This window comes from Pelmatolapia mariae, linkage group LG13 (genome assembly GCF_036321145.2).
Source record: "Pelmatolapia mariae isolate MD_Pm_ZW linkage group LG13, Pm_UMD_F_2, whole genome shotgun sequence".
NCBI lineage: Eukaryota > Metazoa > Chordata > Actinopteri > Cichliformes > Cichlidae > Pelmatolapia > Pelmatolapia mariae.
In genome coordinates, this window is record NC_086238.1 from 13,256,775 (window position 1) to 13,282,447 (window position 25,673).

General features: G+C 38.1%; 1 protein-coding gene across 2 annotated transcripts; it reads left to right on the forward strand.

Moving 5' to 3' along the window:
• Positions 1-589: 589 nt before the first annotated feature.
• Positions 590-25,356, forward strand: prim2 (DNA primase subunit 2). Of its 2 annotated transcripts, none has more exons than XM_063491511.1 (14): positions 590-675; positions 1,501-1,650; positions 1,783-1,895; positions 2,545-2,639; positions 2,741-2,861; positions 4,830-4,925; positions 5,931-6,068; positions 9,254-9,321; positions 11,281-11,353; positions 11,593-11,778; positions 18,341-18,467; positions 18,662-18,744; positions 20,784-20,852; positions 23,111-25,356. In XM_063491511.1, exons 2-14 carry the CDS (start codon positions 1,506-1,508, stop codon positions 23,336-23,338), a joined length of 1,542 nt encoding a protein of 513 aa, XP_063347581.1. In that variant the 5' UTR covers positions 590-675; positions 1,501-1,505; the 3' UTR covers positions 23,339-25,356. The 2 variants fall into 2 exon arrangements, with proteins under 2 accessions (XP_063347581.1, XP_063347582.1); XM_063491512.1 differs by having other exon boundaries at positions 627-680.
• The last annotated feature ends 317 nt before the right edge of the window (positions 25,357-25,673 follow it).

Here is a 25,673-nt window from a genome sequence, read left to right on the forward strand (position 1 = left end):
TCATTCATTCCTACATACACACCCGTATATCCATATGCAGTGTCTGTGTGAAGAGAAGTTTATATGCTAAGGACAGTGCCAGTAATCCTTATTTGTGGAAATTTGCTGATCTGATAGGTAAAATGTCTGTGGAGTAGTGATATTTTAGAAGAAAATCAGTTCAACCAACCTTATCAAATGGGCATTTGGGAAAGGAGTTTCTGTATGATTTTTTTTTAAATATCTTTAAATATCTGGTTTTAATTTTAAAGCTGTTATTAATCGTTTTAAAAAAACAATGATTTTCTTGATTTGAAGATAAGGTGAACCCGCGTTTTATTGGGGCGTTTGTTATGTAATACACGTGCGCCCGTGAGTTTGTGTCGGATTTGGTTCAAACGCCAAAAAACAGAAATGGAAACATAGTGTGAAATGGCAGTGGCTTGTCTTGGCTCAAGCCAAGTTTGGGTAATAGTATTTTAAAAGAAAGCGTTTGCTTGAGTTTTCATGGAGGTCATCGTTATTTTGAGAGACGGGGCGGGCTGTCCTGAAAAGTAAAACGAGTACACACCACTTCACAACTTTCGTTCTCTTCCGGTGTCGGATGCGACGTCATATTTTTACCCGCGTTTGTTGAACGGCCCCTTTTGTTTGGCGGGACTGCGTTATTAGGAGTCTAAAAGCAGCATCTAATCGGTAATGTAAGGACAGTATTATATGCTTCTTGTTGCTCCTCAACCGTGAAATAAGTTTCTCGGGCTGTGTTTGAGCTCGGTCTTTTCAACGCAGTTTAAACTCAAATCTGATACCTAGCAAACGTCAAAGTTGGAGTGTTTCTCACTACCCTTAACTTCTTGCTATGGGCTCTATCGTTAACATAAGCTAAATAGTCTCTGTTAGCGGCTACATTTAGCCTTGAGCGTAGAAATTGAGTTTATGAGAACGACAGTTACTGAGCCAGTGTAACATAACAAAACATAGCTAGCTTCACCCTGTCAGTTCAGTTTGTCTGCAGAGGCTGATTTCTAGCTGTCAGGAACATTTCGACTCTTCTCTTCAATCCATAGCTGAGAGACTGTGATGCAGATTAGTCAAGGAGAAACTCCGTTTGCCAAGTTTTGCTTTAAGTTATACCGGGTGCCACTTCTGCACAGACTGGTTAAAGGTTAATAGCAGATGCTGTGCAGCAATTCGTTTGTTCTGATTTTGTATGGCAGCATCCTTTACTGTGTGAAATCAAAGAAGCTCAGTGAATTTCTTAATGTTTGTTAGTCATAAGCGTTTAAATGGTGGCTCGGGTCTTCTCCACAATAGTGTGTTTTATTTATTCAACTCCTAGTAAAGAGAAAATGGCAAAATCAAGCGTTATGCATTTGAAATAAGAACAGCTTATTTCATTTTCATGAATTTGTATTGAAGGTCGCTTTGGTCAATGGCTTACTACATCAGATATGGCAGGTTTGGGTCCCAGCTTGTTAGCAAGTGGTACATTAAAACATGTTTGATTTCTTTTACCATCAGGCACTATGCAGTTTCTAGGCAGTAGAAAGAAGAATAGCATTAACCCTCTGTCGGAGCTCTATGGGCAGCACCTGCAGTTTTATGGACAGCCTCCTCTTGAAAACATCTCTCTCTCTGAATTTGAAACATTTGCTGTGGAACGACTGAAGTGTAAGATTTGTCTCATACTACTTGTGAAATTCAAATGATGAAAATTACTGTAAGCATTGTTTTCTCTGCTCTTGTGAAATACATTTTATTTAGGACGTGTGGTTTGTAATGTTTGTTTTAATGCCACTGTAGTGTTGAAGACTGTGGAGAACTTGGGCGTGAGCCATGTCAAGCTTACAGACCAGTATAAAGGCAAACTTGAGAGTCAGCTTAGAACTCTGAACTTTCCTTACAGACCAGATGCTGTGAGTATGTTTCCCATTATGCACCTTTAAACAGTATTAATGAGTCAGTTATTGCGTTATGTTGTCAACAACTTCAACTAAAGCTTTATCACAAAGAGATTTCTTTTTAAACTTTTACCCGCTATGTGTTTTAATGAAAACACAGGGTTTGGATTTGGTTAGGTTCCTGTAACATCGCACTGCACTTCATGGTGCTTGTGATCCCCTTAAAATGACAGTGAGACGTATCTAATAAACTGGCATAGCTTTTAGAGTGAGACCAGTGTTTAGCTCGATGTGTATTGACACAGTATTGACTTTGAGGAGTTAAGCTTGTGCAGGATCCATCAAATTCTCTTTGCAATAGTGATGAAATAGCATGATTTAGCAATAAAATGTATTTGTATTAGGAAAGAAGAGACACTACTGGGTGTTGCTGAAAACACGACTCATTTACTAACATTTTAAGACCCTATGCTGAATTACAAGAGCCTGAGATAATGGAAGTTAGTGTACAGCTACCATAAACATGACTTTTAGTATATGATAATTTTTTCATATATGTACATAAAACAAAAACTGTACAACATGACAAGAAGTAGTGAATGATGATTAAATGATTGACGTCTATTTGTCTTTCAAATTACCTAATTGTTTTCTAACTCGTAAGAATGACAAGAAATCTCAAAGTGGACCAAGTGAATATGAAAAACGAAGAAAAGACCATATCTCCCACTTCATTCTCAGACTGGCCTACTGCCAAACGTAAGTCCTTAGTCTCCATTTAGGAATACTGAAAGATGTGGTCAGAATATAAGTTGTTCAGCTGCAAAAGATAAATGTTTATTTCCATTTGTCTTTCAAAGGGAAGATCTGAGACGCTGGTTTATACAACAGGAAGTTGATCTTTTCCGCTTCCATTTTAATGAGTTGGACCCAGAACAACAACTGGCATTTCTTCACAAGAATAATCTCTGCTATGACACAGTAAGCTTTTCTAAAGAAAACACTTGGCACATTTCAAAAACAGGTTTGTTCTGGAAATTTGAGTTAAGGAGGCTTACCACAAAAAAATTCCGACTGGGAACTTGAAATTTCTGTCTTCTTGTCTTATTCAGAAACATACCTTTTTTATATCATCGTCTTTTTTTTTTATATCACCTTCAGCCTTTTTTTTTTTTTTTTTTTTTTTTTTTTGAGCTACAGTGAGTTTCTCTGGGAAAATTATATTCTTCTCTCCCATCATTTCAGCCTGAGAGTTTTTAATTAATTAAGTAATTGAAAAAACAAAACAAAACAGTCATCAGTCCAATGGAAACACTTTGGAAAGCTGTTTCTCTTCCAGCTGCCTCCTTGGACCTCAAACACTATTACTTATTTTTCTACAGCTTTTCTCCTTATTTCTTGCCTAGAGGTGCAGGCTTCTCTCTTAGAACAATCACTATTTTCTCTGCTTCCCTGAAAGTAAATATGTTTCCTTATATTAAAAAAAATTGGGACGGGGCAGATAGTATGCAAATTGTAAGGCGAGTCTACTGGACTGTTGGTTCCGAACAACTATGATTTACTATTGTATGCATCGTGGTAAGATCAAAATAAATAGTAATAATCATAAATCTGGCGGTAATTTTGAGTGGCAAGAATTTTTTTTTTTTTTTTTTTTTTTGGTATCTGTAAGGCAGATGGCCTTACATTTAATCTGGAAAACTTTGATACACAAAGGAGTTTATGGTCGACTCCATGGTTGCAAGGTGTCCAAGTCTTGTGGCTGCAAAACTAGCCTAAACTAGCCCTCCATCATCAGGCTTGACAGTTGGTCCGAGGTGTTTCTGTTGTAATGCTGTGTTTAATTTTTTACCAAATGTGGTGCTGTACATTAAGGCCGAACATCTCTACATTGATCCATAAATCCCGATGCAACTTTGCAAACCAAAGCCGTGCTTTTACATTTATTTTAACATTTAACATGCTAAGTGAGGGCTGCAGACTCTGGGTTTTTGCAGTCTCTCTTACCATTAAATGGCCGTAGCTTGGGATAATTTGCTGGGTTATCCGCTTTTTGGGAATGTTGTTGCATTGTATTAACACAATGCCCCAGTTTCAGCAATATGCTCCAGACTAGTAATCTGCCAACATGTCTGCTTTTATAAAGGTGCTGATGCCAGTTAACACTAAGAGTGGATTTAGTTTTTCACAGGACTTTTCGCAATCCTTTGAAAAACGTTCTAATTCATTCAACTGTGTTTCTGTACTGACATTGAAAGACGAACGTAAATGTTCAGAATAAAAATATGGGAACGACTTTACAAGTTTCATATTAGTAAATTATAAAATTAATGTGACAAAAGCATAATTGTAGAATAATTTACAAATATGTTTAACAAAAAGGATGATGTTGGTGTGATAAAGTGTAAAGTTAAATGTAAAAGTGCCTCTTCAGCATAATGTGTTTTAGAAAATCTTGGATTTTGTTTCCAAGTCAGGCTCAGAGGAGACGGGCCTGAATCCATGCAAGTCGTTTCTATACACAGCATAGTGGTGTTCAGTTGTATTTTCACTAGGTGGAGCTGTTCAATCATCATAACATCTTCCATCTTTAAAAAGTTGGCCCTATTCAGCAAAAGATTTAATTGTGAAGAAATAATATTTCCAATATGTGTGTATTATTATTATTATTATTATTTTTTTTAAATAATAAATCCCAAAACATAAATATAACACGATTATAGTGTACTTAGTCTCTGTTTTGTTTTTAGGCTCACAAAAGGAAAGAACTACAGTAGGTTTGGATAACATGGTGGTGGCGGGGTGGGAATCAGGTGTAAGCAAGAATGCAAAGCCAACTTTAGGTTTTTGTTTTGTTTTTTAAACAATGTTTGTTTTCCACAAGCTTATTAACATCATATTAACAGTTCAGCTTATGCAACTCCTCAATGAAATCTCACAACTTTTCAGATTAGCAGTGAGGAGAAGCTGAAGCTGAAGGATGAACTTATAAACTCCAGCTTTGGCGTCAGTGGAGTCAAGGTGATGGAACACGAGTTCTACAAGGTGAGCTGCTCATGTCTTTGCATCATGTAGTGATGGGAGACATATATAAGACATATATTCACGAACACACCACAGAGTGAATGTAACTTCCAAGACATCTAGACAGTGGCCCTGTTAGGTTGATGTGTCATGATGGCTTGATTTCTCTTTCTGCATAGTTGAGAGTCATTCAGGAGAGTTTTTGAAGTAGTGATCATTAAAGCTAATAGCACAGTGCATGATAATATATGGTGTAAGGTAGGTTGGTCAGACTTTGCAGAACATCTTGGATCCTTTTGTGAAGAGGAGTGTTTTGAATTCTAGTAACGTCTTCTTTTTTGTCTAGTATTAGACTTGGACAAATTACCACCCAAGCTTTCTCATTTGCATCATATGTATTGTGTAATGCTTACCTTTAACTTTTATACACTGGAGTAAAACTCTGATTTGTCTGCTTAGCTCTACTTTTTTTTTTAATAAACCCCTCATCCCCGGGAGCCAGTATCTCATCAGATGGAGACAGATCATCACCGATATGAAATAAATGAGCAAATATTTCTCCTCGGGGCAGTTTAAACCAACATTATGGAAAAAAATCCAGCTTTTCCAAATGTAGAATTACAACGCCACATGTATTTATCTTACTCTTACTAAAGAAATGCATTGACATTATGTTGTATATTCTGATGTGCATAGTAGGCAAATCTTTTAAAGGCTGTGATTATGTTCTGTCAGTCAGGTCTCTACTCATAATGATTTAACATGCAAATGGATTAAATGCAGTTTTTCTATTAACAGAATTTAAAAGCTACGACTGGAGTTTAATTTAAATTTCCTTGCTACTGACAATCATTTTCACTGGGAGAATGTAAATCATCCCGTTTGGTTTGCTGAGCTTAAATTGTGTCCTTGTATCACAATTTAAGCAGCCAAATTACTAAGGACACACGGCTGGCCTTTATATTGTGAACACATTCATGATTTAATTGTTTTTTTTCTTCCTCCAACTGTCATTACATTTTAAAGGTGCCTTTTCAAGATGCCCTGGATCTTGTGCGACTGAGGAAAGTGTACCTCAAACAAGGCTATGCGTACATTCCCCATCAGGATATTGTCACTATTGTTCTCAATGATTTCCGCACAAAGCTGTCTAAAGCTCTTGCAGTAAGTGAAATTTTATTTTTTTGTTTTGTTAACACAATAATGGAGGAGCACAATTGAGAATTCTCAGCATTTTGTTGAATTTTAAGCCTAAACATAAGAGTTCAAACTTAAATCTGAGCTTTTTAAAACCTCCAAATCTGCATATACTTTAAACTCCAGTATTGTTCAGACTACAGTAAACATGTAGGCCCATTTTATTGCCTCCAGTACAACACCATCTTTAATCATCACCTTTGTGACTCACTCCATCACACCTTCACTTTATATTATTTTACACTAGTGGCCATTTTCATGCCATTTGTGCATGCAGAATCCCCGATTCCATAAGGAGAATTATCATTAAATTGCCATTGTTGCTTTCAGTGCCCCGAGGGAAATGGTAGAAACACAGGGTTCAAATGAGGGGAATAAGTATGCACATGTGACATAAAATGTCTGGAGGAAAGATTGGGGACATCTAGTAGGAAAGTGCTTATTGTCCCTGCAGGCATGATGTTTTTTTTAAAGGCTGCTGAAGGCGGTTCATGATGGCACCGTATCACCAAGCTTTTGCATTGCTTAGAATGTCCTGAGGGACTTGAAATGCAATGTTTTGGGAACCAGAGGCCTTTTTTTTCTAAATATATAATATATAATATATGTGAGAAGACAACCCAAGTTCAGCTCCATGGTGGCGAGCAGTCCAGATGGCGAAATGGGCACAAGGAGCAGCAACTAAAGGCAGTGTCAGTTTGTGGTTTATGAATAGACATTAATCAACGTTAATTAGGCAAGAAATCTTAAAATAGATGACTTGCTGTACTGAGACACAGAAAATAATATTTTATTTCATTACAATTACCAGTATTTGTGAATTACATTTTGTGTTATAGAGTGGTAAGAGCGGTGGATACAGGAATTACACATATTTCTAGATTAGAGAAGCCATTGTTTAAAAGAATTATAGAGAAAACGTCGCTTTATTTTTGGCACAAGAAGCTGAAAATGTAGGAAGAAACTCAAAGTTGTCTGAAGTAGACCACACTCTGCTCATTAATTGGTACAGTAAGGTGGAGTAAATATTGGATCGATATGAGGGGTCAGTGTTTTATAGTTTGGCACCCTTTGCTGAAAATTGGCTCTTTTCCCAGTATAGATCCACATCGGGTGGTCAGAGTTCACTATATTCACCCATCAAAACATCAATACTCAGGTTCTCACATCCTAATTAACCAGTAGACGACAGACATACATTTACTCTACATGACAAAATTACTCCTTTGTACAGCCACATGTTGTAACACAGCCAGAGACGACCTTTGAGTTTCTCAAAAGTGCACCTGTTTAAAAAAACAAAAAAAAACACTAATCACTTTTTATTTTTATTTGTCTTCAAAGACCTTTCATGATTATTTCATTTGCTTTTTTCACATACAGTATGTTATCAGTACCTGCAAAATATGTGTCAGCCATTACCGTACATACCTTTCATATTGATTTCCCCTCTATAATTGTACATCAGTCTTCCGTGTAGTGTTTTAAACTAGAGCGCTGATTTTAGCGAAGGTTTTTAAGTTAAATGAGACGCCACATTTGGAGTCTGGTAGTTTAAACAAAGGAGCGGCAGTTCTAAGAGAAAATCATTTCAATGCACACTTCAGCTTTTGTGATGTGGTTGTGTTATGTTGTCTGTCACTGTAACAGAGTAGCCACTTTCACTGTCTTCTCAGTTAATACCGTGTCCTCATGACAAAGAGTGGGCTTCTTTGAGCCACTGAGCTAAAATAATTTCTGGCAATTTGAACTACTTATCTAAAACTCCCTTCTGTCTAAATGAATTGTTTGATAACCAGAATGATCGGATTGTGATTTCTGAGAGTAGTTTTAGATGTAGCTGAGAATAAATGCAGAGCAATTTGGTGCTTTTTATTTCTCAAAAAGAAAGAAGTGTACCATTTAGGTGAAGTTTTCCCTATGATTCTGAAAACCTCTTAGGTTGTAGTATAACCAGTGTCGGGAAACCTGTTTGCATGGATGGTATAGTACAGGAAGTCACTGCATTTGCACTATTGTTCACATACAACAGTTGATCAGGCAGGACCAGCTTTTCCAAATTAGAAGAGATAAATAAAGCTCAAATGAAAAAGACCAACTTTGTTCAGTTCTGCAATTCTCCAATTTTCAGGTAATTATCCAGACCACTAACTGCTGGAATGGAATAATTCAACAAAACTAGTATTCTTGTAAGCCAGCCAGTGTGTTACTGTAATGGTTATTCTCCTTCGCTGGGGACAGCAAGGGGACATCACAGAGAACGTGTCATTAAAAAGGTATGAAACGGAAAGCTGCCTCTCCATGTGACTCCATTTATTGGTTTGTTGTTCATTTTAACAAACAGAATGCTGCATCTTAAAATGTCTTTGGTGCATGGGTAAGGCAGACCTTGAACTGGCTAAAAGTCAAGAGTCAGGATTTAGACTAAAGCTTTTTTTTGCAGACGGATGAACATGGATCTTTAGGGGTGTTTTTTGTTTTGTTTTGTTTTTTTAAATAAAAAAACATAATTCAGGCCTACAGCTGACTGTTTTTAGACTGAGACAGCATGCGAAAGCTGCAAGTCAGAGGATGTTGTAAAGAATAGCCTGACAGTTGCTGTCACATGTTTTAGGATGGTGTTAAAATGTGTTGCGTAAATGATTTGCTCAACCTGAAGTCAGAAAAATCATCTTACTGTTTTTTAAGCCAAGGTTGCATGGAGATGCATTAACGTTATCACTCTTAAGGGCGTTGACACACTAAGCTGACAAGAGGCTGCAAGGATACATTTAATAAATCAGGATTTTTGTAATTTGTTTTGAATGTCGTGGATTCTTATAGGTGTCGCAGGATTGATCACACAGCCAGCAATTTCCTTTTTTCTTTTTTTTCGTTGGAAATTAGTAAACACTGAGCAACACATAATCAAAGTCTTTAATGATAGATACTGTGGCGAACTCGACTTTTGGTTTAAATTGTTTACACGTTTCTGATCTGTTTGGATAACAGCGGTCCAGAAAGACAGTTTTAATTACGAGATTCTGTGCGCTAGTTTAAAGTGCAAATAGCTTAAAACGAATCAGGTGCACTTAACCTGCAATGTTGGGCCGTTATAACACTTTGACCTAGACTGTTTGCCATTACTCATGTGATGCCCATCTCTCCTGCAGTTGACAGCTCGCTCGCTACCAGCAGTGCATTCTGATGAACGGCTCCAACCTCTCCTTAACCACCTCAGGTAAGAAGAAGGATGAATAACATCGCTGCTGTTTTGCCAGTGTGGCCATGAAAAAGACTTCTAGCATAATTGATGTTCTGCACCAAAGTGTCTTCGGTTGGTCTGAGTTAACCCAGACTGGCCCTTTAAATAAAGTCCAGATGTTGTGGAAACTTTTTGCCCCTTAGTGCGTGTTCAGCATAATCTCATACTGATCTTAATGCTTCTTCCATCATAAAGTTACTAGAAATATCCAACTTGTGCACTGTTTTATCTACCATGCCTGCTGCTTTTCTGGGAGAAAATATTAGATGATAGTCGTGTTAGTTCACATGGGTCATTACAAGGTGGAGAGACAGTCGCAGTTTTAAGAACAAGGTAAGGGAATAAACGGTATAGATATTTGAGTTGATAGAAAATATTTTGGTTTTGGCTTCTTTTTATTATTTGTGGTCTTGGTTGGACAAAGCAAGACAATTCAAGACGTCATCTTAAGCTGTTATGGGTGTTTGTATAATACTTTTAAATCTGCTGAATGTATCTAAAAAAGATCATTTGAGTTTTCTACTTTAAGTTCCTGGCAAACAGTAAACACTGAATAGACTGGCTAAAAGTACTATAGCATCTACAGGTGCTGTTCAGCCAGGAAACCTATGATATGAAGCTCACATGCACAGGTTTGAGGCTCTGCTGTCATTGAGTCATCAGATTGCTGACAACTTTTATGTACCGTGTGCCTCAGCACTCTGTAATTTTGCGTGGTCTGCCATATTGCAGTTGAGTTGGTATGGTTCCTAAATGCTTTCACTTTAAATATTGCCACTTACACACTCAGAGCAAATCATAGAATATGTAGGAGGAAATAAATATATATATTAGGGGTGCAACGATACTCGTATCGATATTGAACCGTTCGATACAGTGCTTTCGGTTCGGTACGCATGTGTATCGAACAATACAAAATTTTTAATTTATTTTATCAACTTTTCTTCTGACGATGCTGTCTGTGTTGAGAGCTCAGTGGACCTGCGTTCGACTACTCCGCCTAGGCTGCACTGTCGAGCGCAGAGCCACTGAGCGCAGCGCAAGCTAGCAAGACAGAAGCTTAGCTCGTTGCAACATGGCAAATTGAACCTCCCCCACCCTCATTCAGATCTGGCCTTTGGAACTGTTTTGGTCTTCATATGAAGTATGACCCTGAAGGTAAGCGCATCATGGACAAAAGTAAAACAGTATGTCGGATGTGCCACGCAATGCTCAATTACATGGGTGGGAACTAGTGCTTAGCGCAGTTTGCTCGTTAACGTGTTGACGCTGTCCAGCCCCACGCACGGGGCGATCCGCGGTAGCTCGTTAACGGAGATTTGCCGTGTTGTGGCATTAATGTCATTTCAGATTAACGCTGACAGCACTAGTGGGAACACAACGAATATGACTGCACATTTACTCCGACATCATCCTAGTGCAAAGACAAGTGGAAGCAGACAAAAACAACAAGCACGCATGCTACAAACTTTACCAGAGTCATTTAGACAGCCGTTAGCACATGATTCTCCTTATGGGGACCTGATATGTTTAATATGCTGCTGAGAGTATACCCCAGAAGAAGCGTATAGTATAGCTTTTATTTTGGAAAGAGCCATTTCTCTGTAATAAACTCTCTTTTCCAAAGATGAGGGATTTCTCCATGAGATATTTATGTTTTTATTACTTTGTCGTTTCAGCAACATTAAATTTAAAAACTGTACTTTTGAGTTAAAATATATATTTATAATTTTAATAAATGACAAATTAAAAAAGCATGAACATTTTTTGTATCGAAAAAATATTGAACCGTGACACCAAAGTATCGAACCGAACCGAACCGTGAATTTTGTGTATCGTTGCACCCCTAATAAATATATATATATATATATATATATATATATATATATGCGTGCACACACACACACATATAATGTATTGTTTTTCTTCTTTTAGTCATGCCTATGTGGGACAGGATTACAGCATCCAGAAGAATGTTGGGAAAATCTCCTTGGATCAGATTGATTCAGTAAGTTGCTTTAAACATCTGTTCTTGAAATTTCTTCGCATGGCAAATTCTTCAAGGTGCCTTTTTGCATAGAAGGGCCTTATTGCTGGTCTGGGGCAGTGAATACAAAAATATGTGGTGTTTAATTTCACTTAATTAATATCCTTTGTACTCCATAGATGCAAAATAGATAATTGTAGGAAATATAAATTATATAATACATATCTTCAGGTTGGTCATTAACAATTACCTGCTTACAGCTTTCAGGGAAGTCATTCCCATTGTGTATGAGGCAGCTCCACCAGTCTCTTAGAGAAAACCATCATCTCCGCCACGGAGGTCGGATGCAATATGGTCTCTTCCTCAAAGGTATCGGCCTGTCTTTGGAGCAGGCACTGCAGTTCTGGAAAATGGAGTTCATAAGAGGCAAAGTGGATGCAGACAAGGTAATGGTGATACATTTTAATGCATTGTAAATGAATATTTTCTGAGTATCTTTAAAACAAAAAGTCAGCAGATGCCTACTACCTGCTCTCCTGGTGAAGGGTGGTTCAGTCCATCCTATTCATAATTGGTTCATAGTCAACAAAATGTTACATAACATACAGGCATCACTCAGTAATCGTTCATCCATCACAGAAATGACATGGGCTACAGTTTTTTATTATTTTACAGACTAAATTTGATCCCATTTCAAAACATTCTTGTTTATTTTACAACATGTGATGGTACATATGTTGCTGAAAGTTGTTAAGTAAAATCTAGTGATACAGTGATGTCTGAATTTCTCAGACTGAGGGTTTCTGGTCTGGTCTGCTCAACACTTCAGTGGGTGGGGCTGTTTTTATTGGAGATTAAGTGGTTCCATCAAAGCTTTATTGATTGAAGGAAAGTTCACTGGTGTCATTAGGTGCACTCAGTGCTTTGATGAGGCTAATGAAAACTGAAGTGGTTATGAGTTGGGTTATTATGTCTCTCGGTAGGAGACAGACACAGTAAAGACATTAAAATTGTTCTGCATGAAGAAAACGCTCACTCTTTATGTGAGTAAGAGAGAGAAGTGACAGGAGACTCCACATAATGGACCAGCTCAGATAGAACAAATAGAATTTCATGCTGTGGAGTTAAGTAGCTATGAATCATGCTTTTTAGTCTTGTAAGGCTTTAAATATAAATTTATTAGACTATTAATTTTTTAGATTTTTTTGACTTGACTCTAAAAGTTTGGATATGATCGTGTTGTTTGTGTTATGTTAACAGGCAGGGGATATTTGTTTCCCGTGTTCATTCACCATAGTTGCAGATACTTTAGGAGGTGTGATCAGAAAGTTCAGTGGGTTTATTAAAAGCACAAACTATGCTGCTATTCACTTTCAAGGCCATCCTCTTATTCACCTCTGGCTTCCAGCAATATGAACACACTTACTCGCCATGCATGCTGGATTTCCTCTCTCTGTGAAAAATAACAGCCTTTAAAGGTGGAGACTTTTTTGTTGATGTCAAAAAACAAGCATATTTTCGAGCGCTTTGTGTTGTACTCACCACAGTTCAAGCCTTCCCTTTGATGCTTTATGCATCAAAGCGCACAAAGTATTTTTGGTTTGCAGCATTGCAGGACTTTGTGATCATACCTCCTTTGTTAGATGGGATGTCTCTGAATTGGTCTGGCATGCGTACATCGATTCAAAGTCTGGTCATATAAATGTTAAAGCATTTCCTTATCATCTATCAAGAAAATAACTTCTTAATTTCTCTTGTTGTATCAAGTTGCTTTTTTAGTTGCCTTTACAGTAAGCACTACAGAATGTTGGAAACCTCCTCACATGCCTCACCTTGTCTGGGCTATCTTAGACGTGAAATATGGCTGCCCTGTGGTTTTTGAGTAGGCTTTTTGTTTTAAAATGCTCCATCCACAGTGTGGTCATTTGGGAATTTCTTGAGATATCACGTTTCCTAAAAGATGCACTCTAATGTTCATTAGATGTGAAAACAATCTCTCCTAAAGTTGTCTAAAGTCTTTGAATGTGTTTTGCTCTTCCACACTTGACTCACTGTTACACCTTATGACTGTTTGCTGCTCTGTTCCAACCTAATTTAAGAGCTGATTAGTCAGCAATTATATTCACTTTAATTACATGCACCACTCGACATGCAAAATCCAAAATATTTGTCAGCTTTATTTTCTTAAATGGGTACCTTTCATTGTCTTGTAGTATATTCTGGAAACCTCTAAATCCTGGTGCGTTTGTTCTAGATTAAAAGATGCATTGAGAAAACGTTGGTTGTGTTAGTTGCAAAAGTAGTTGCGTATGAGCTGTTTTGACCTGCTGTCATCAAATCATTTATATTTTATAAGATGTGCAGAAATACTGTGGATCTGACTAATGCTGACATCCATGCAGAGCTCACACATAAGTGGATTGCAGCTTTGAGTGCTCATCAAAAGATACACTATTAACAGACTGCACAGCAAGTGCCAAGAAGTGATTGTGCTGAGTTGAATAGACACCTGATGTAGCAGTCTGGCGTGGTTGTCCTTATGGACGGGCCTTGATCCCAGAGCCCTGTAGTCTTTGAATACTAATTTGTAGTAGTAGATCACACGGCTGGCATCCTGGTCATGTTACCCCAGGTAGCCTGCGCTCTTTCCAGTCTGGGTCATGTTTTGCATCAGCCAGACATTTTGTCCAAGCATGTGGGACTGTCTTGAGCCCCTGTTTCTTGCTGGTGCCTCAGTTGAAAGAGTAATAAGGAGACAGATTACAGGATTCTGACCAGAATGGATACACAAAGATGCACATGGTTGTAGCTGCGTAGAAAGCAGGTCATTTGTAAGGTTCAAATCTTTTTGCTGCATGGTAAAGACCAGCTTTGCGGAAGCAGGGTGTACATGGGATCAGTGGGAGGGTAATGAATTTTAGCAACCCTAATGTCTAATATTAATCGAAGAGACTCAAAACTGTTCTTCACTGCTGTTTATTGCATGATTGCAATCCATAAAAGCCACAAAAAGTTGCATGTTTAGGACATAAAATTTGATTGGAAATTGTAATAGGCATATTTTTTTGGCAATATATAGTGTTTGTGTTCTGGGAACGGTTAATAGGAGTGTTATTAAAAGATGTACTCTGCCATTTTAAATATAGATATTCACTCCAAAAAATAGTTAAAGTAGGGTAATTCTGGTTGGAGAACATACAGATACATGCATAGTAAGGAGATGAAAAGTAAAAATATCACTGAATAATTTGTGGAGCTCTCAGAAATAGTTTTGCACTGATGCGAACCATGATTGAGGTCAGGATAGCTATTTTAGAGTTTAGTTCAGTGAGGTTTTTTTTTCTTGAATGCAGATATTTAAAAAATGAATTTTACTTGAGCCACAAAGGTATTCCATTCCCTTTTTTTCAAGCTGTTAATTTACTAACCCTTTACTAACCCTAGTAAAGCAGTCTCAGTGAGAGCCTCATGGTATAGCACAGCCCTCTTTAGCACCCTGTACATGAGGTGGCTTGGTTCCCGTGTACAAGTTCTCAGAGCAAGTAGCTGTGCACAAAGCTCTGCTCTTGTTCCACAGCAGAGGCAGCAGAATCACGCTGACCAGATCGCAGCTCTCTCAGTGATGTATGTGTTGTGTCAGGGACTGCACTTTGTGGCAGGCTGCACAAAGCTTGCTCATTAGTATGCGACAGGCACAGAGGAAAAAGATGGGAGGCAGCATTGCCAAAAGGGAGGCCCGGAGGAAGAGGCAATGTAATATTAGACTAGAGGGGGAGAGAAAATTGATGAAATCAACTTGATCTATCCATTATTCTTGCTACAGAAGTTGGCCAATTCATTTGGAGGAGTGTCTATTTGTACCACATTTGAGTGTGTTGCATTGCCTTGAGGGGGTAGGCCTGCTTTTAAACTACTTGTTTTTCAAATGTTAACTTAAGGTTAATTAACTTTCACTAACTGACACATTCTTTCATAATGTAGGTGGAACAAATGAGTCATTAGATGGCATGTCATATTAACTGCTCTTGGAGATGTGTTACAAATGTGCACCATGCTATTTTTATCTCTAGTATTTTCAGTAGAATTTAAAAGGAGCCCCACGCCTCTTTGTTGCTACCCCATATTAAATAAATCCTGAGATGATTTTTGTCTTAATTACTTTTTCTTTCTTTCTTTCTTTCTTTCTTTCTTTCTTTCTTAAACAACATTCAACTCATTAGTAGCATCAGGATGTAGGAATTAATTAGAATTTTTGTGTCTCAATTCCAGACCCAAATTAACAGAATATTTGCCAGTAAATCACTTATGTGATATATAATGTTTAAAAGCCAGATAGTCCGAGAGTTTCCTTTATTTTTACTGCTCATGCTGAGTTTCAAAGCTACCCAGTGGCAATATTTTGGTCACAATTCTTCAAAATTTTAATTTATGGGATCTGTCAGCAAAGAATAACAGCCCATGTGTCTTGGCAGTCATGTCAAATTCTGTATTGGTGAAGCTATAATAGGCACCTACTGCAAAAGTTATGACATGGGATAGCATAAAAGCTGTGCTTTTAAGGCAGAACAGTCAGCCATGACACTTTTGACAGTGAGACAGCAACACCAGGACTCTGAAGCTGAAGAAACCAATGCAACCCCCTCCAAACACACACACACACACACACACACACACACGGTTTTCCTAGTGTGACATGTCAAAATAGGCTAAAATTAAAAATTCCTTAAAATTCTAGCTGTCACAGTGATGTTTTTTTTTTTTTTAGTTTTTTTAAGTCCTCCCATTTAATTTAAGCTGTTTCGTGAGTTACAGATTTTGTGTTTCAGTGACTTCGCTGCTCTAATTTTTCTGCCATTTAGTTAAATGCTAATCTTGCGTGAATGACCTTTTTAAAAAGCGATCAAAGTCTTCTTTTCTGCAACATCAAACTACTTAACTCGTGTGCTGCTCCTGCATTTTATAGTCACTCACCTTTATGTTGTTGTTTTTTGGTGTGAAAAGGCCCGTTGTGCAGATTGAAAGGGGAATGTATTATAATGGTATTTAACATGAGAGGGATTGGAGCTATAAGCACATCAGTCACTATGGGCTGAGCCTAAGAAGCCATGCCAAGTTTACACAGACTCTCTCTCTCACACACACACACACACACACACACACACACACACACACACACACACACACACACACACACACACACACACACTCTTAAGTAATCCCTTTGATTGTGACCTAATTCAGGATTTTGTGAATGTGCTGTAGAGTGTGGGGGGGATGTTATAGTGATGTAGTCCCATGAGCCAAGATATGCATAAGAGCAGCTTTGGCTCAACTCCATTGAACGCATCTTTTGTAAATTTGCTCAGTTTGGGGGTCAGCTGTATTGGGGTATATCCAGGATTATCTGAAGTGTAGGTTGAGGCAAAACAAAAGCATAAAAAAACACATTCAGAGGGGTTTCATTCACACGGCAGGTTGTGCTTTACCTCAGCTTTGCTGGGACAAATGACTGTTTAGTATCGTTTTTGAGGCTTTGTGTCACTTTTAGCTTAGAAGTGATCGTTTTTTAAATTCCAGGTAACATCTTGAATATGCTGTAACACTTGTGGAGTTCCCGTGCTTTGTTTTAATAGAGTAAGGGAGTCTTAAATCAGGAAAAGACCTCTTATATTTATTATTTGATTTATCGTACTTAAAGAAGGTTTTACAAGTTTTTAAATTGCCACTGCAGCTTGGCACATTAGTAAGTTTGCAGGGTTTTATTGCAACATTAATGTGTTATGATGGGTGCAGTCATGTTGATTGTGTTCTGCCACTGTCAGAGCACGCTCTGTGTATTTTACAGTCGGATTTTTAAAGGCACGGTCACTGCGATGCATTTTAATGACTGCACAGAATTACTGTGCAATAAAAAGTTCACTGCAAAGATTGTGTAAAATGACCCCCATCAAAAAGTATAACCAGCTAGAAGATGATGAGAAGGATTTCAGAGGTCTGTAATACAGTTCATGTGTGTCCTTGACTTTGATCTCCTACTTTTAGGGCAGATCAGGTAAAGGGTTTTCAAGATATCAAATCAGGATTTGCATAGTTCTGCTGCCTTTAAGCCCTTGAACTGTTGAATAAGATATAACAAGACCTGGCTTTATCTGAGTGTAAATTCAGTCTGACTGTACACTTGATGGTTAGTACTAATGCAAAGCTGTAGTATAAATGAAAATATTCATGTTTATGCAGGGCAAAAAACACGATCATTTTCACTGTCAAGAAATCTATCAATATTTTTTTTTTTAAGTCTATAAAATATAAAAAGTAGTAATTACAGTCCATGTATTCAGCATATCCATCCCATAATATCATCAATTTTCTTAATTTGCTTTCCAGTTTGGGATCATAGGGGCCGGAGCCTGTCCCAGCTGTCACTGGGCGAAAGGCAGGGTACCACTCTGGGCAGGTCAAAGCTAAAACGACTGGCATGTTGAGCATGTCACCTTCAATAGGTTGAATCCAAAACGCCTGTTACACAATGAATGGCAACGGCAGACGTTCACACAAACAACTGCTGTACTGAAATATAAAATGCTTGCTTTACTTTCAGTAAACTCATTAGAGCAGTTTAGAGGATTGAACTGCTCATCTGAACTCATCTGAATGTGAGCTGCACATTGAGGATTACAAAAGTGCTGTGCACATTAAACTGTGTTCTGGGGCTTTGTTTTGTTGAATTTAAAATCTACTTCATATTGAGTTGAGTCCTTCTACAGGGCAGTGGGCAAAAGTTCTGAGAAAGATGGCCATATTACAGCATCCGTGGTTCAACTATCTCGAGTGTGGCGACACCTCTACAGCAGGTTCTCTCTAATAGCTCTATATTTCATTGAGGAAAACACCCTGTCAAAACTGACATGATGTATGACAATGACTCTTTTCACCCTTACCTTGTCCCTCTTACACTCTCATCCTCACTAATGCCTTTCGCTTCCTCTCTCCTTCTCTCCCTTTCTGTAGTTTGACAAAGCATATGCCTACAGCATCCGCCACATGTTTGGCAAAGAAGGCAAGCGAACAGACTACACCCCCTACAGTTGCATGAAGGTGATTTTATCAAACCCACCCAGCCAAGGAGACCATCATGGTGAGTTGACGGCTGTTGGAAGAAGTGGTTGGCTTGGAAACAGTAACACATTTTGCTATGTGTTCGCTAAATCTGTGCAAATCTGCAGTTATAGTTTAATGTGCTTTCATGCTCCTTTATTTTCTTCCAACTGTTGAAATTCTTTATTTGCATTTTTTTTTTCCTTTAAATAAAATCCCGTCTTATCTTTGTAGGATGTCCATTCCGTCACAGCGACCCGGAGCTGCTGAAGCAGAAGCTTCAAGTGTACAAAGTGTCTCCCAGTGGAATCAATCAGGTGGGTGCCATCTGTCCACAGTCGGTTTGTCAAATGGTTGAACAGCCCTCTAGCCACAATTCCCTTCTCTGACTGGGGACAGCATGTGGGTTATGTTTCTTCTTCAGTCTCACAAAACTCAGCCAGCAATCTTATTGGATTTATAAAAACTGTCAAAGAAATAATTTAGAAACCACCAAATAGTACTCATGTCAGTAGCCGATGGCAGTTGGTCTTAAATATCGTAAATGCCCCCTGCAGAATAGAGCTTCTTTTGTTTTTGGGGGGTTTAAATAAATAAATAAATAAAATATATATGTATATGTATATACAAGTAAACCTATATACATATATAGGTTTACTTGTAGATTGCCATTGTCGCCCGTAGTTTGCACGTAAGACCCCCACTAGTCTTCTGGCTGACTGCTAGCCCAGTGATAGTAACATATTCCGAGGGCAGAAAAGGAGAATGTTCTCCTTCAAAATTTGCTAAAGCATGTTTGCTTTAACACTGAGGCACAGCTTTGACTTTGAAGTGTTTGGAGACAAGTTGGTGTGTTTCATGCAAACTACGGGGGACTGCAGCAATCTGCTGGTCACCAAAACAATCGCAAGAAGTTTTTTGCCAACAGATCAGCATATACCCTAGCGACTGGTGTTTGCCAATCATTGACCTGCCTCTAGGCCTGTGTGACCGGGTCTTTAGCAATCGAATTCCCAGCGACTGCCATCAGCCTCCATCAATGACTGGTCAATCAATCTGGAAATACAGTTTTCCATCACAGATGGTCTTGGACTGGTCTCTGGGCTTTAATCACTTGACCCTACATTATCACCTTTTTTGTCACACATCTGATGGGGGCAAGCTAATGCCATGTGGTACAGCTTTGATTTGGAGCAGCTTTACACAGAAAAATCAGTACAGGTAAATACAACTACAATATACATATTTTGAGTTTTACTGATAATAAATAGCCTTCTAAAAATTTCTGAACTCTTTCAGCAGGGAGATGGTGTGCAGATTGCTTACAAAAAAAGGTGAAAAACAAATATACAAGTCAATAATTTATGGCAATCTGTGCAGCATTTGTAGAGACGTTTGGGTATATATTCACACATGAGGTTTTGTGAATATAAAAGAGAGTTATTTCTGAGAGACCAAAAAGGTAAAGATAACTAAGGCTGTTATAGTATCACGAAATGTCTTGTGAATCTAAGACGTTGTTCTATAATCCCAGAGGAACCTTCAGAAATAAACCTCACAAAGTAAAAGCCTTACCATAATAACACAGCTTGTATTTTTCCTTTATTATCCATCGTTTGTGTGCATTTTAGCAAATGCTCCTCATATTCCACTAAGCAAACTAAAGCTCTGATTAAAACAGCAAAGTCTGACTGAAACGGTGCGTAGCTCGACACTGATCTAACCCCAGCCTCAGTGTTTAGCATGCTGGTGGCAGTTTCACGCTGGAGGCAGCCTTCAGGAATCTGGGGAATAATGAAGGAACTAAGTTCAGGCAGACTCCTCAGAAGTGTCTCTCTCTTAGTGAGTACTGATAACTTGGGATTTTTCTTTTTTCAGCAGGTCACTCACCCTGGGTATGCAGTCTCACTGCACACTACAGTGGCTTTATTACCAGAACGTTGCCGTTCTTATGTGACCCAGTAAAAAGTTGGGCTGCAGGCTGGGTGTTCACCCTCTCCCTTTTCCACTTCGTAGAGCTTCAGAAGGCAAAAAAAAATAGAAATCCCCCAAAATTGAGATCTGTAATCATTGCCACTGGTTATTCTCCAAAGAGCTGACCCAGGGCATGAATATTTAGATTAGTCTAAATATGTATGTGATCTGTTTTTATTAGGTTTGAAGAGATTTTTTTGAAGGATGTATTCACTTCTGTCATGATGATTTACTAAAAAAAATAAAAAATGTATAAAGTCATTTTAAATAGAGTGCTGGGGAAGCAAAAATTGGCAACAGTATTCTTTGTAGAGTTGCTGTATCAGTATCTAAGGTGTAGAAGTTTAACCTTAATTTTTGTGAACTGTGCCTTTTGTTGCAGATCCTGGAGCTGGTTAAAGGAATGCACTACCAGCTGGCATGCCAGAAATACTTTGAGCTGACACACAATGTAAGTGGAGTGATTTGATGCAGGGAGTAAGCAGGGGTACCTGTGTCAGAGGCAGGGGTTTGGTCCTTGCATCTCATGCATGAAGGCTCAGGAGAGACCCAAAACTGTCATCCCATCCATCATTAGCAGTCTGTCACAGCCGCTTAATTTTCATAGGTTTATTATAGCATTCCAATCTATTTTGCCCCCCTGTGGATGCTTATTTAATTTAAGCTGTTTTATGTGCCTGAGTCATCATCCTGTTCAGTCAGTAAAGCTAGGACTGAAAGTGACAACACATTTTCTTGTTACTGCAGATTGCTCAGGTCATTCAGCTGGAGTTTGCACACATGGATGCGCTGCATTTACACAGCTTCTGGTATAGTGTGATGGACAGTAGAGGTCAGCGTGGAAGTTCATTCATTCTAATGGCCAGCAGGGGGCAACACCTCTGGCTTCAGGAACAAGTCAAACTTTACATCTAATCCTACCTTAATAAACACTTTAATACTGAGTTTATCCTCTTAAGCACATCTTTACATATACTTATATTATACTAACATTAACAGCAAGGTATGAGTCAGAATGTGGCGACTTCATGTTTTGACATTTAATTCGGTGCGTAATGAGAAGATCCAGGCCTCACATGAGGCCTAAAACCACTAGCTCACAAACCAACAGGTGACTGTGTTCAGTTGTCAAAAGGAAGGCATCACTACAATTAATGCTGATAGGGGAAAATGACACATTGCACTTTTAGTAAGGTAAATATTTAGTGTTATTACAAGTTCCTGTCCTTATTTAAATGGACTCAATGTATAAAAATGTACACTACATGAATTTAGATAGATTTTTAAAATTCAGTCTTTCTGTCAGTGATTTATATCTCTTCACTCTACTAAAGCAGTATAAACGAAACAGTGGTCTGCTAGGTTTGGGCAGTGAATCCCTGTGTGTATTGATGAGTACATTAATAGTACATCTAGTAGTTCAATTCAACATGGTCTTAATTTAGACCATAGATCCATTAGCCTGTGTTTATCATGTTACATGTCAATCTTAAATCTGTAGATTTCCAGGACTTTACATGCATATCTCCTTTTTAAAAAATAATGTCAATCATTTTTATTTCAATATACATTAGAACTCTAATTTACTCTAATTTGCTAAAGATTGACTTACTTAGTCTATTTTGTGCCTTATCTTTTTGCTGCTCATTATAAATCTTACCAACTGAAACAGTTACTACTGGTAAAATATATCTTTGCTGTCATTATCTGTATAATTAAGTAGTGCAACAAAATTTGGTTCACTGATATAAACTGTGCTGGTGTTGAACATCTGCTCTGATGTTCCTTTGTGGGGAATATTCCCGGGGCTACGTGGGTTGTTTATTGTTTTTCATTTATAATTTGTGGGTCACTTGTTTAGTTAAAGTCATTACATGTACTTTTATTTTCTCCAGGCAAACAAATAATAAAATAATAAACAGTATGTTTTGCAGTCATGTGTAAAATAAATTTATTTGCCTCACATGGCAATACATAGACTGAATGCACATTTTTAATTTTTATCATCCCAACAACTTAAAAAAGAGTGAGAGAGAGAGAGAGAGAGAGGGAGGCTGACTTTGAGCCAGAGAAATGTTAGGAGCTGACGGACTACCATTTAGGTCTACTTGCAGATACCTTAAAATACTATTAAAAGGAAGGCCGGTACTCTAGCGGTTCAATAGGTATGAATAGCCAGTGAAATATCTCCTTGGTAACTGAAGATGCTGACACGCTGTTCGGGTATTTTAAATCATTTACTTTTTCCACAATGAAATGTTTTGAAAACATCAATCAAATTACCTAATTATTTAAAAGAAAATCACAGAAAAGGTCACAGAAAGAGAATTTGTATTCCATCCACTAATTGATTAATGGGTTTTTTACTCATCATGAATGATTTTGACATTTTTATTTCCTGAAAGGCCATTTCATCTTTTCACTGTGCTCCGATAGAATAGTTAGCAGGTGACTTTGCTCACTAATGTGGCTGTGAAAGCCTCCTGTCCTCATTAGTAAATCGTTAGTAAATTAGTAAACCATTGCACATCGCCCTCACTAACGGAGATGCTAAATGACCGTCTTATAAAAGGTGACATTTTATTGAATCAGTCAATCATTGCGCTAGCAACCTGCCACTTTTGTGAAAACTAAACCTGCTATTCTTACTATCTCCTGACCTTCCTTCTCCTGTGGTTTCTCTCTCTCTTTTTTTTTTTTTTTAAACAGATTGAAGACTCATCATTCTCACTCAATCACCCTAACCAGTACTTTCTGGAGAGCCAGAAACTTCTGGGTGGAGGCAAGGACATAAAGAGAGAGATGGATGCCCCGCAGAGGTCACAGGAAAACTCCGCCTCCAAAGGATCCACCGCAACTCAAGAGGTGGCAGCAAACACCTCCCATCATTTGGCCGAGATGACAGAAGATTTGGACTCTTTCTTTCAAGATGCCTGATTCTCAAACTTTTAAATACACATACAAATAATTCTGTATCTCTGGACATGCCCTGAATTGTGCTGAATCTTACAAATTCCCTAAACTGTTATATTAAGTATTAAAGTTGAAAATCTGTCTTTCAGTCTTTTAATTCCAGCATAGCAGACTTTGGGAGAAAAAGTGAAGAAAATTAAAGGAGTGCACCACAGTGCTCATGGAAAGGAAAAATAGAAAGATTATGACCAAAAATTGCATTAAAAAATCTATAATTGAGACAGTAAGCTTTTGTATTTTATTGTCTAAAAATGTTTTTTTCTATTTTCTTTATTGCAGGTTTTGAGTCAACCTTTCAAAAATTCACACAGACGTTTCTTTTCTTTTTTTCCCGCTGTATGATATTCTTTGCTCACATGTCCGTGATCCTGCATTTATTTCTGCGTAACCATGCGTTAAAACTGCTCTCTTGGTTTGTTTTCTTTCTTTGTTTTTACACTGGTCTGAACTCAGATGGCTTATATTCTCAGTGCACAGTATTTTGGCAGAGACATGGTTTGGGGGGTGATGACTAGAACATTTCCCAGCTGTCTCAAAAACAATGTCATTGTATTTGCTGGCAGCAGTATGGATGAATGGTGGCAGGAGGGCGGATGAAAATAAACAATTTCCACACTTGTATTATGCTGCCTTGGAATATTGCCTCCTAGTGCACAATGCAATTTATTCAAAGCATACGTGGTCAAGAGATATTTCCTCTTGAGCCTCAGTTCAATAATTTGTTTAAAAAAATAAAAAGGTGGCTGTCTAAAAGTCTAACCTTTTTGTGCTGCTGTGGAATTAGCAACACAGACTCTAATCTCGGTTCTTTAGGAGGTACAGTTTTGTGCTCTTATCTCCCCTCATACTATGCACTTTACCAGACTGCTAACTTTGGATCCAATTAGAGGGACAGCAGTGTTAGTTTATGAATGTAAATGCATTTTTCAGGAGGCTGGAGGAAACATTTGGGTCATTTTGTGGAAACCTCAATCTGTAATTTAATCATAGATGACTTTAGCCAAATGTCCCTGATGATGACCAAAAACATAATAATTTGTACCATTAATGCACATTTCTCTGTTTCACGACTTCCTCTGGCATATGCAAAGCATCCTGCATCGGTGTCTCTCACTTTAAACATCAGAGCGCCCGAGCTGCGCATGGCTGGAATTAAATTAGGTCTTAAAATCCAAGCATGGTGCTTGACATGGAGAGGATTTATTCAGTATAATAAGGCAACTGGATAACAGTGCACAGCCGGGCTGCTGTCAGCAAGAGACCCTTGATGTTTAATATTTGGTGGAGCATGACTACATCTGACAAAGCTGGCACTTTCTTAGACTGTGGGCAGGCAGTTGACTAGGACTGTGTTTATCTCCTTCAAATGGATTTACAATCATTAGTCATGAACTTGCTTTCGTTGTGTGATTTGTTCTCTTCCTGTAGTCATTACATGGACCAGGGGTGTACTGTGGGGATGGTGCATTATGCAAAGGGTGAGAAACATAATCCAAGAGGTAATCGCAGCATTTGTTTCAGAAGCCTCATATGGAAAGTGACGTCCATGCCTTTATTGCAGCTTTGTGAATGCACTGCAATCTGGAAAATCCCCAAGTTCATCTGTTTTCCATTCACAGGCAAATAATATTGACTAACACTTAAAAAATTTAAAGAGGCACCTTAAGCTTAAACTATGAGCCAGTTACAGAAAACATAAAAAAAAATACTCAATTGTTATTTGTTGGGATGTGAAAGAGCACCACAGCGAATCAAAAGGTTATTCATCAGTGGTAATGATTACTTCTCTGACTCTATTGTTCATTTCTGCTCAGCGCATGATGTATCTTTTTGTCCTAATGCAGCATAATTTTACCCAGGGGACTAAATTTGCAGCAGTGTCATTTGTTATTCAGTACGCCTCACCAGAGGCAGCTCTGGTTAATTTGGAGATTTGTGTGCACGTAGTTTATTTCTTTTTAAGGATTAGATAGCATCTAATAATGCATACTTGTACATCTCACCCTTGAGCTGTATTAAAATTAGCAAAATGTATTTGATAACTGTCTCAGTCCTTATTTCAGATCTAATAAATGGTTTGCAGTCATTACGGAGTGTTAGCTTTTCAGTGGGAGGATTTGGCAATGTTTAGTTCTTTTTAAATGAGCCGAGAGTCCTTTTTGTCACTGCGGTGTCTCACTGTTTTTTCTTCAATCTAAAAAGTTTGAGCTTTTCTAGAAAAAAAGCCTGTCGCAGGTTAAAGTGAAATCTTGAGGTGAAGGTCTGCGATAGTCTGGAAACCTCTCCAGGGTTTACTCTG

Bases quoted from the DNA above. Each gene is read 5' to 3' on its own strand.
- prim2 (XM_063491511.1), top strand. From the start codon at position 1,506: ATGCAGTTTCTAGGCAGTAGAAAGAAGAATAGCATTAACCCTCTGTCG. The intron at 1,651-1,782 runs GTAAGATTTGTC...ATGCCACTGTAG, and splicing joins TGCTGTGGAACGACTGAAGT to TGTTGAAGACTGTGGAGAAC. The intron at 6,069-9,253 runs GTAAGTGAAATT...TCTCTCCTGCAG, and splicing joins AGCTGTCTAAAGCTCTTGCA to TTGACAGCTCGCTCGCTACC.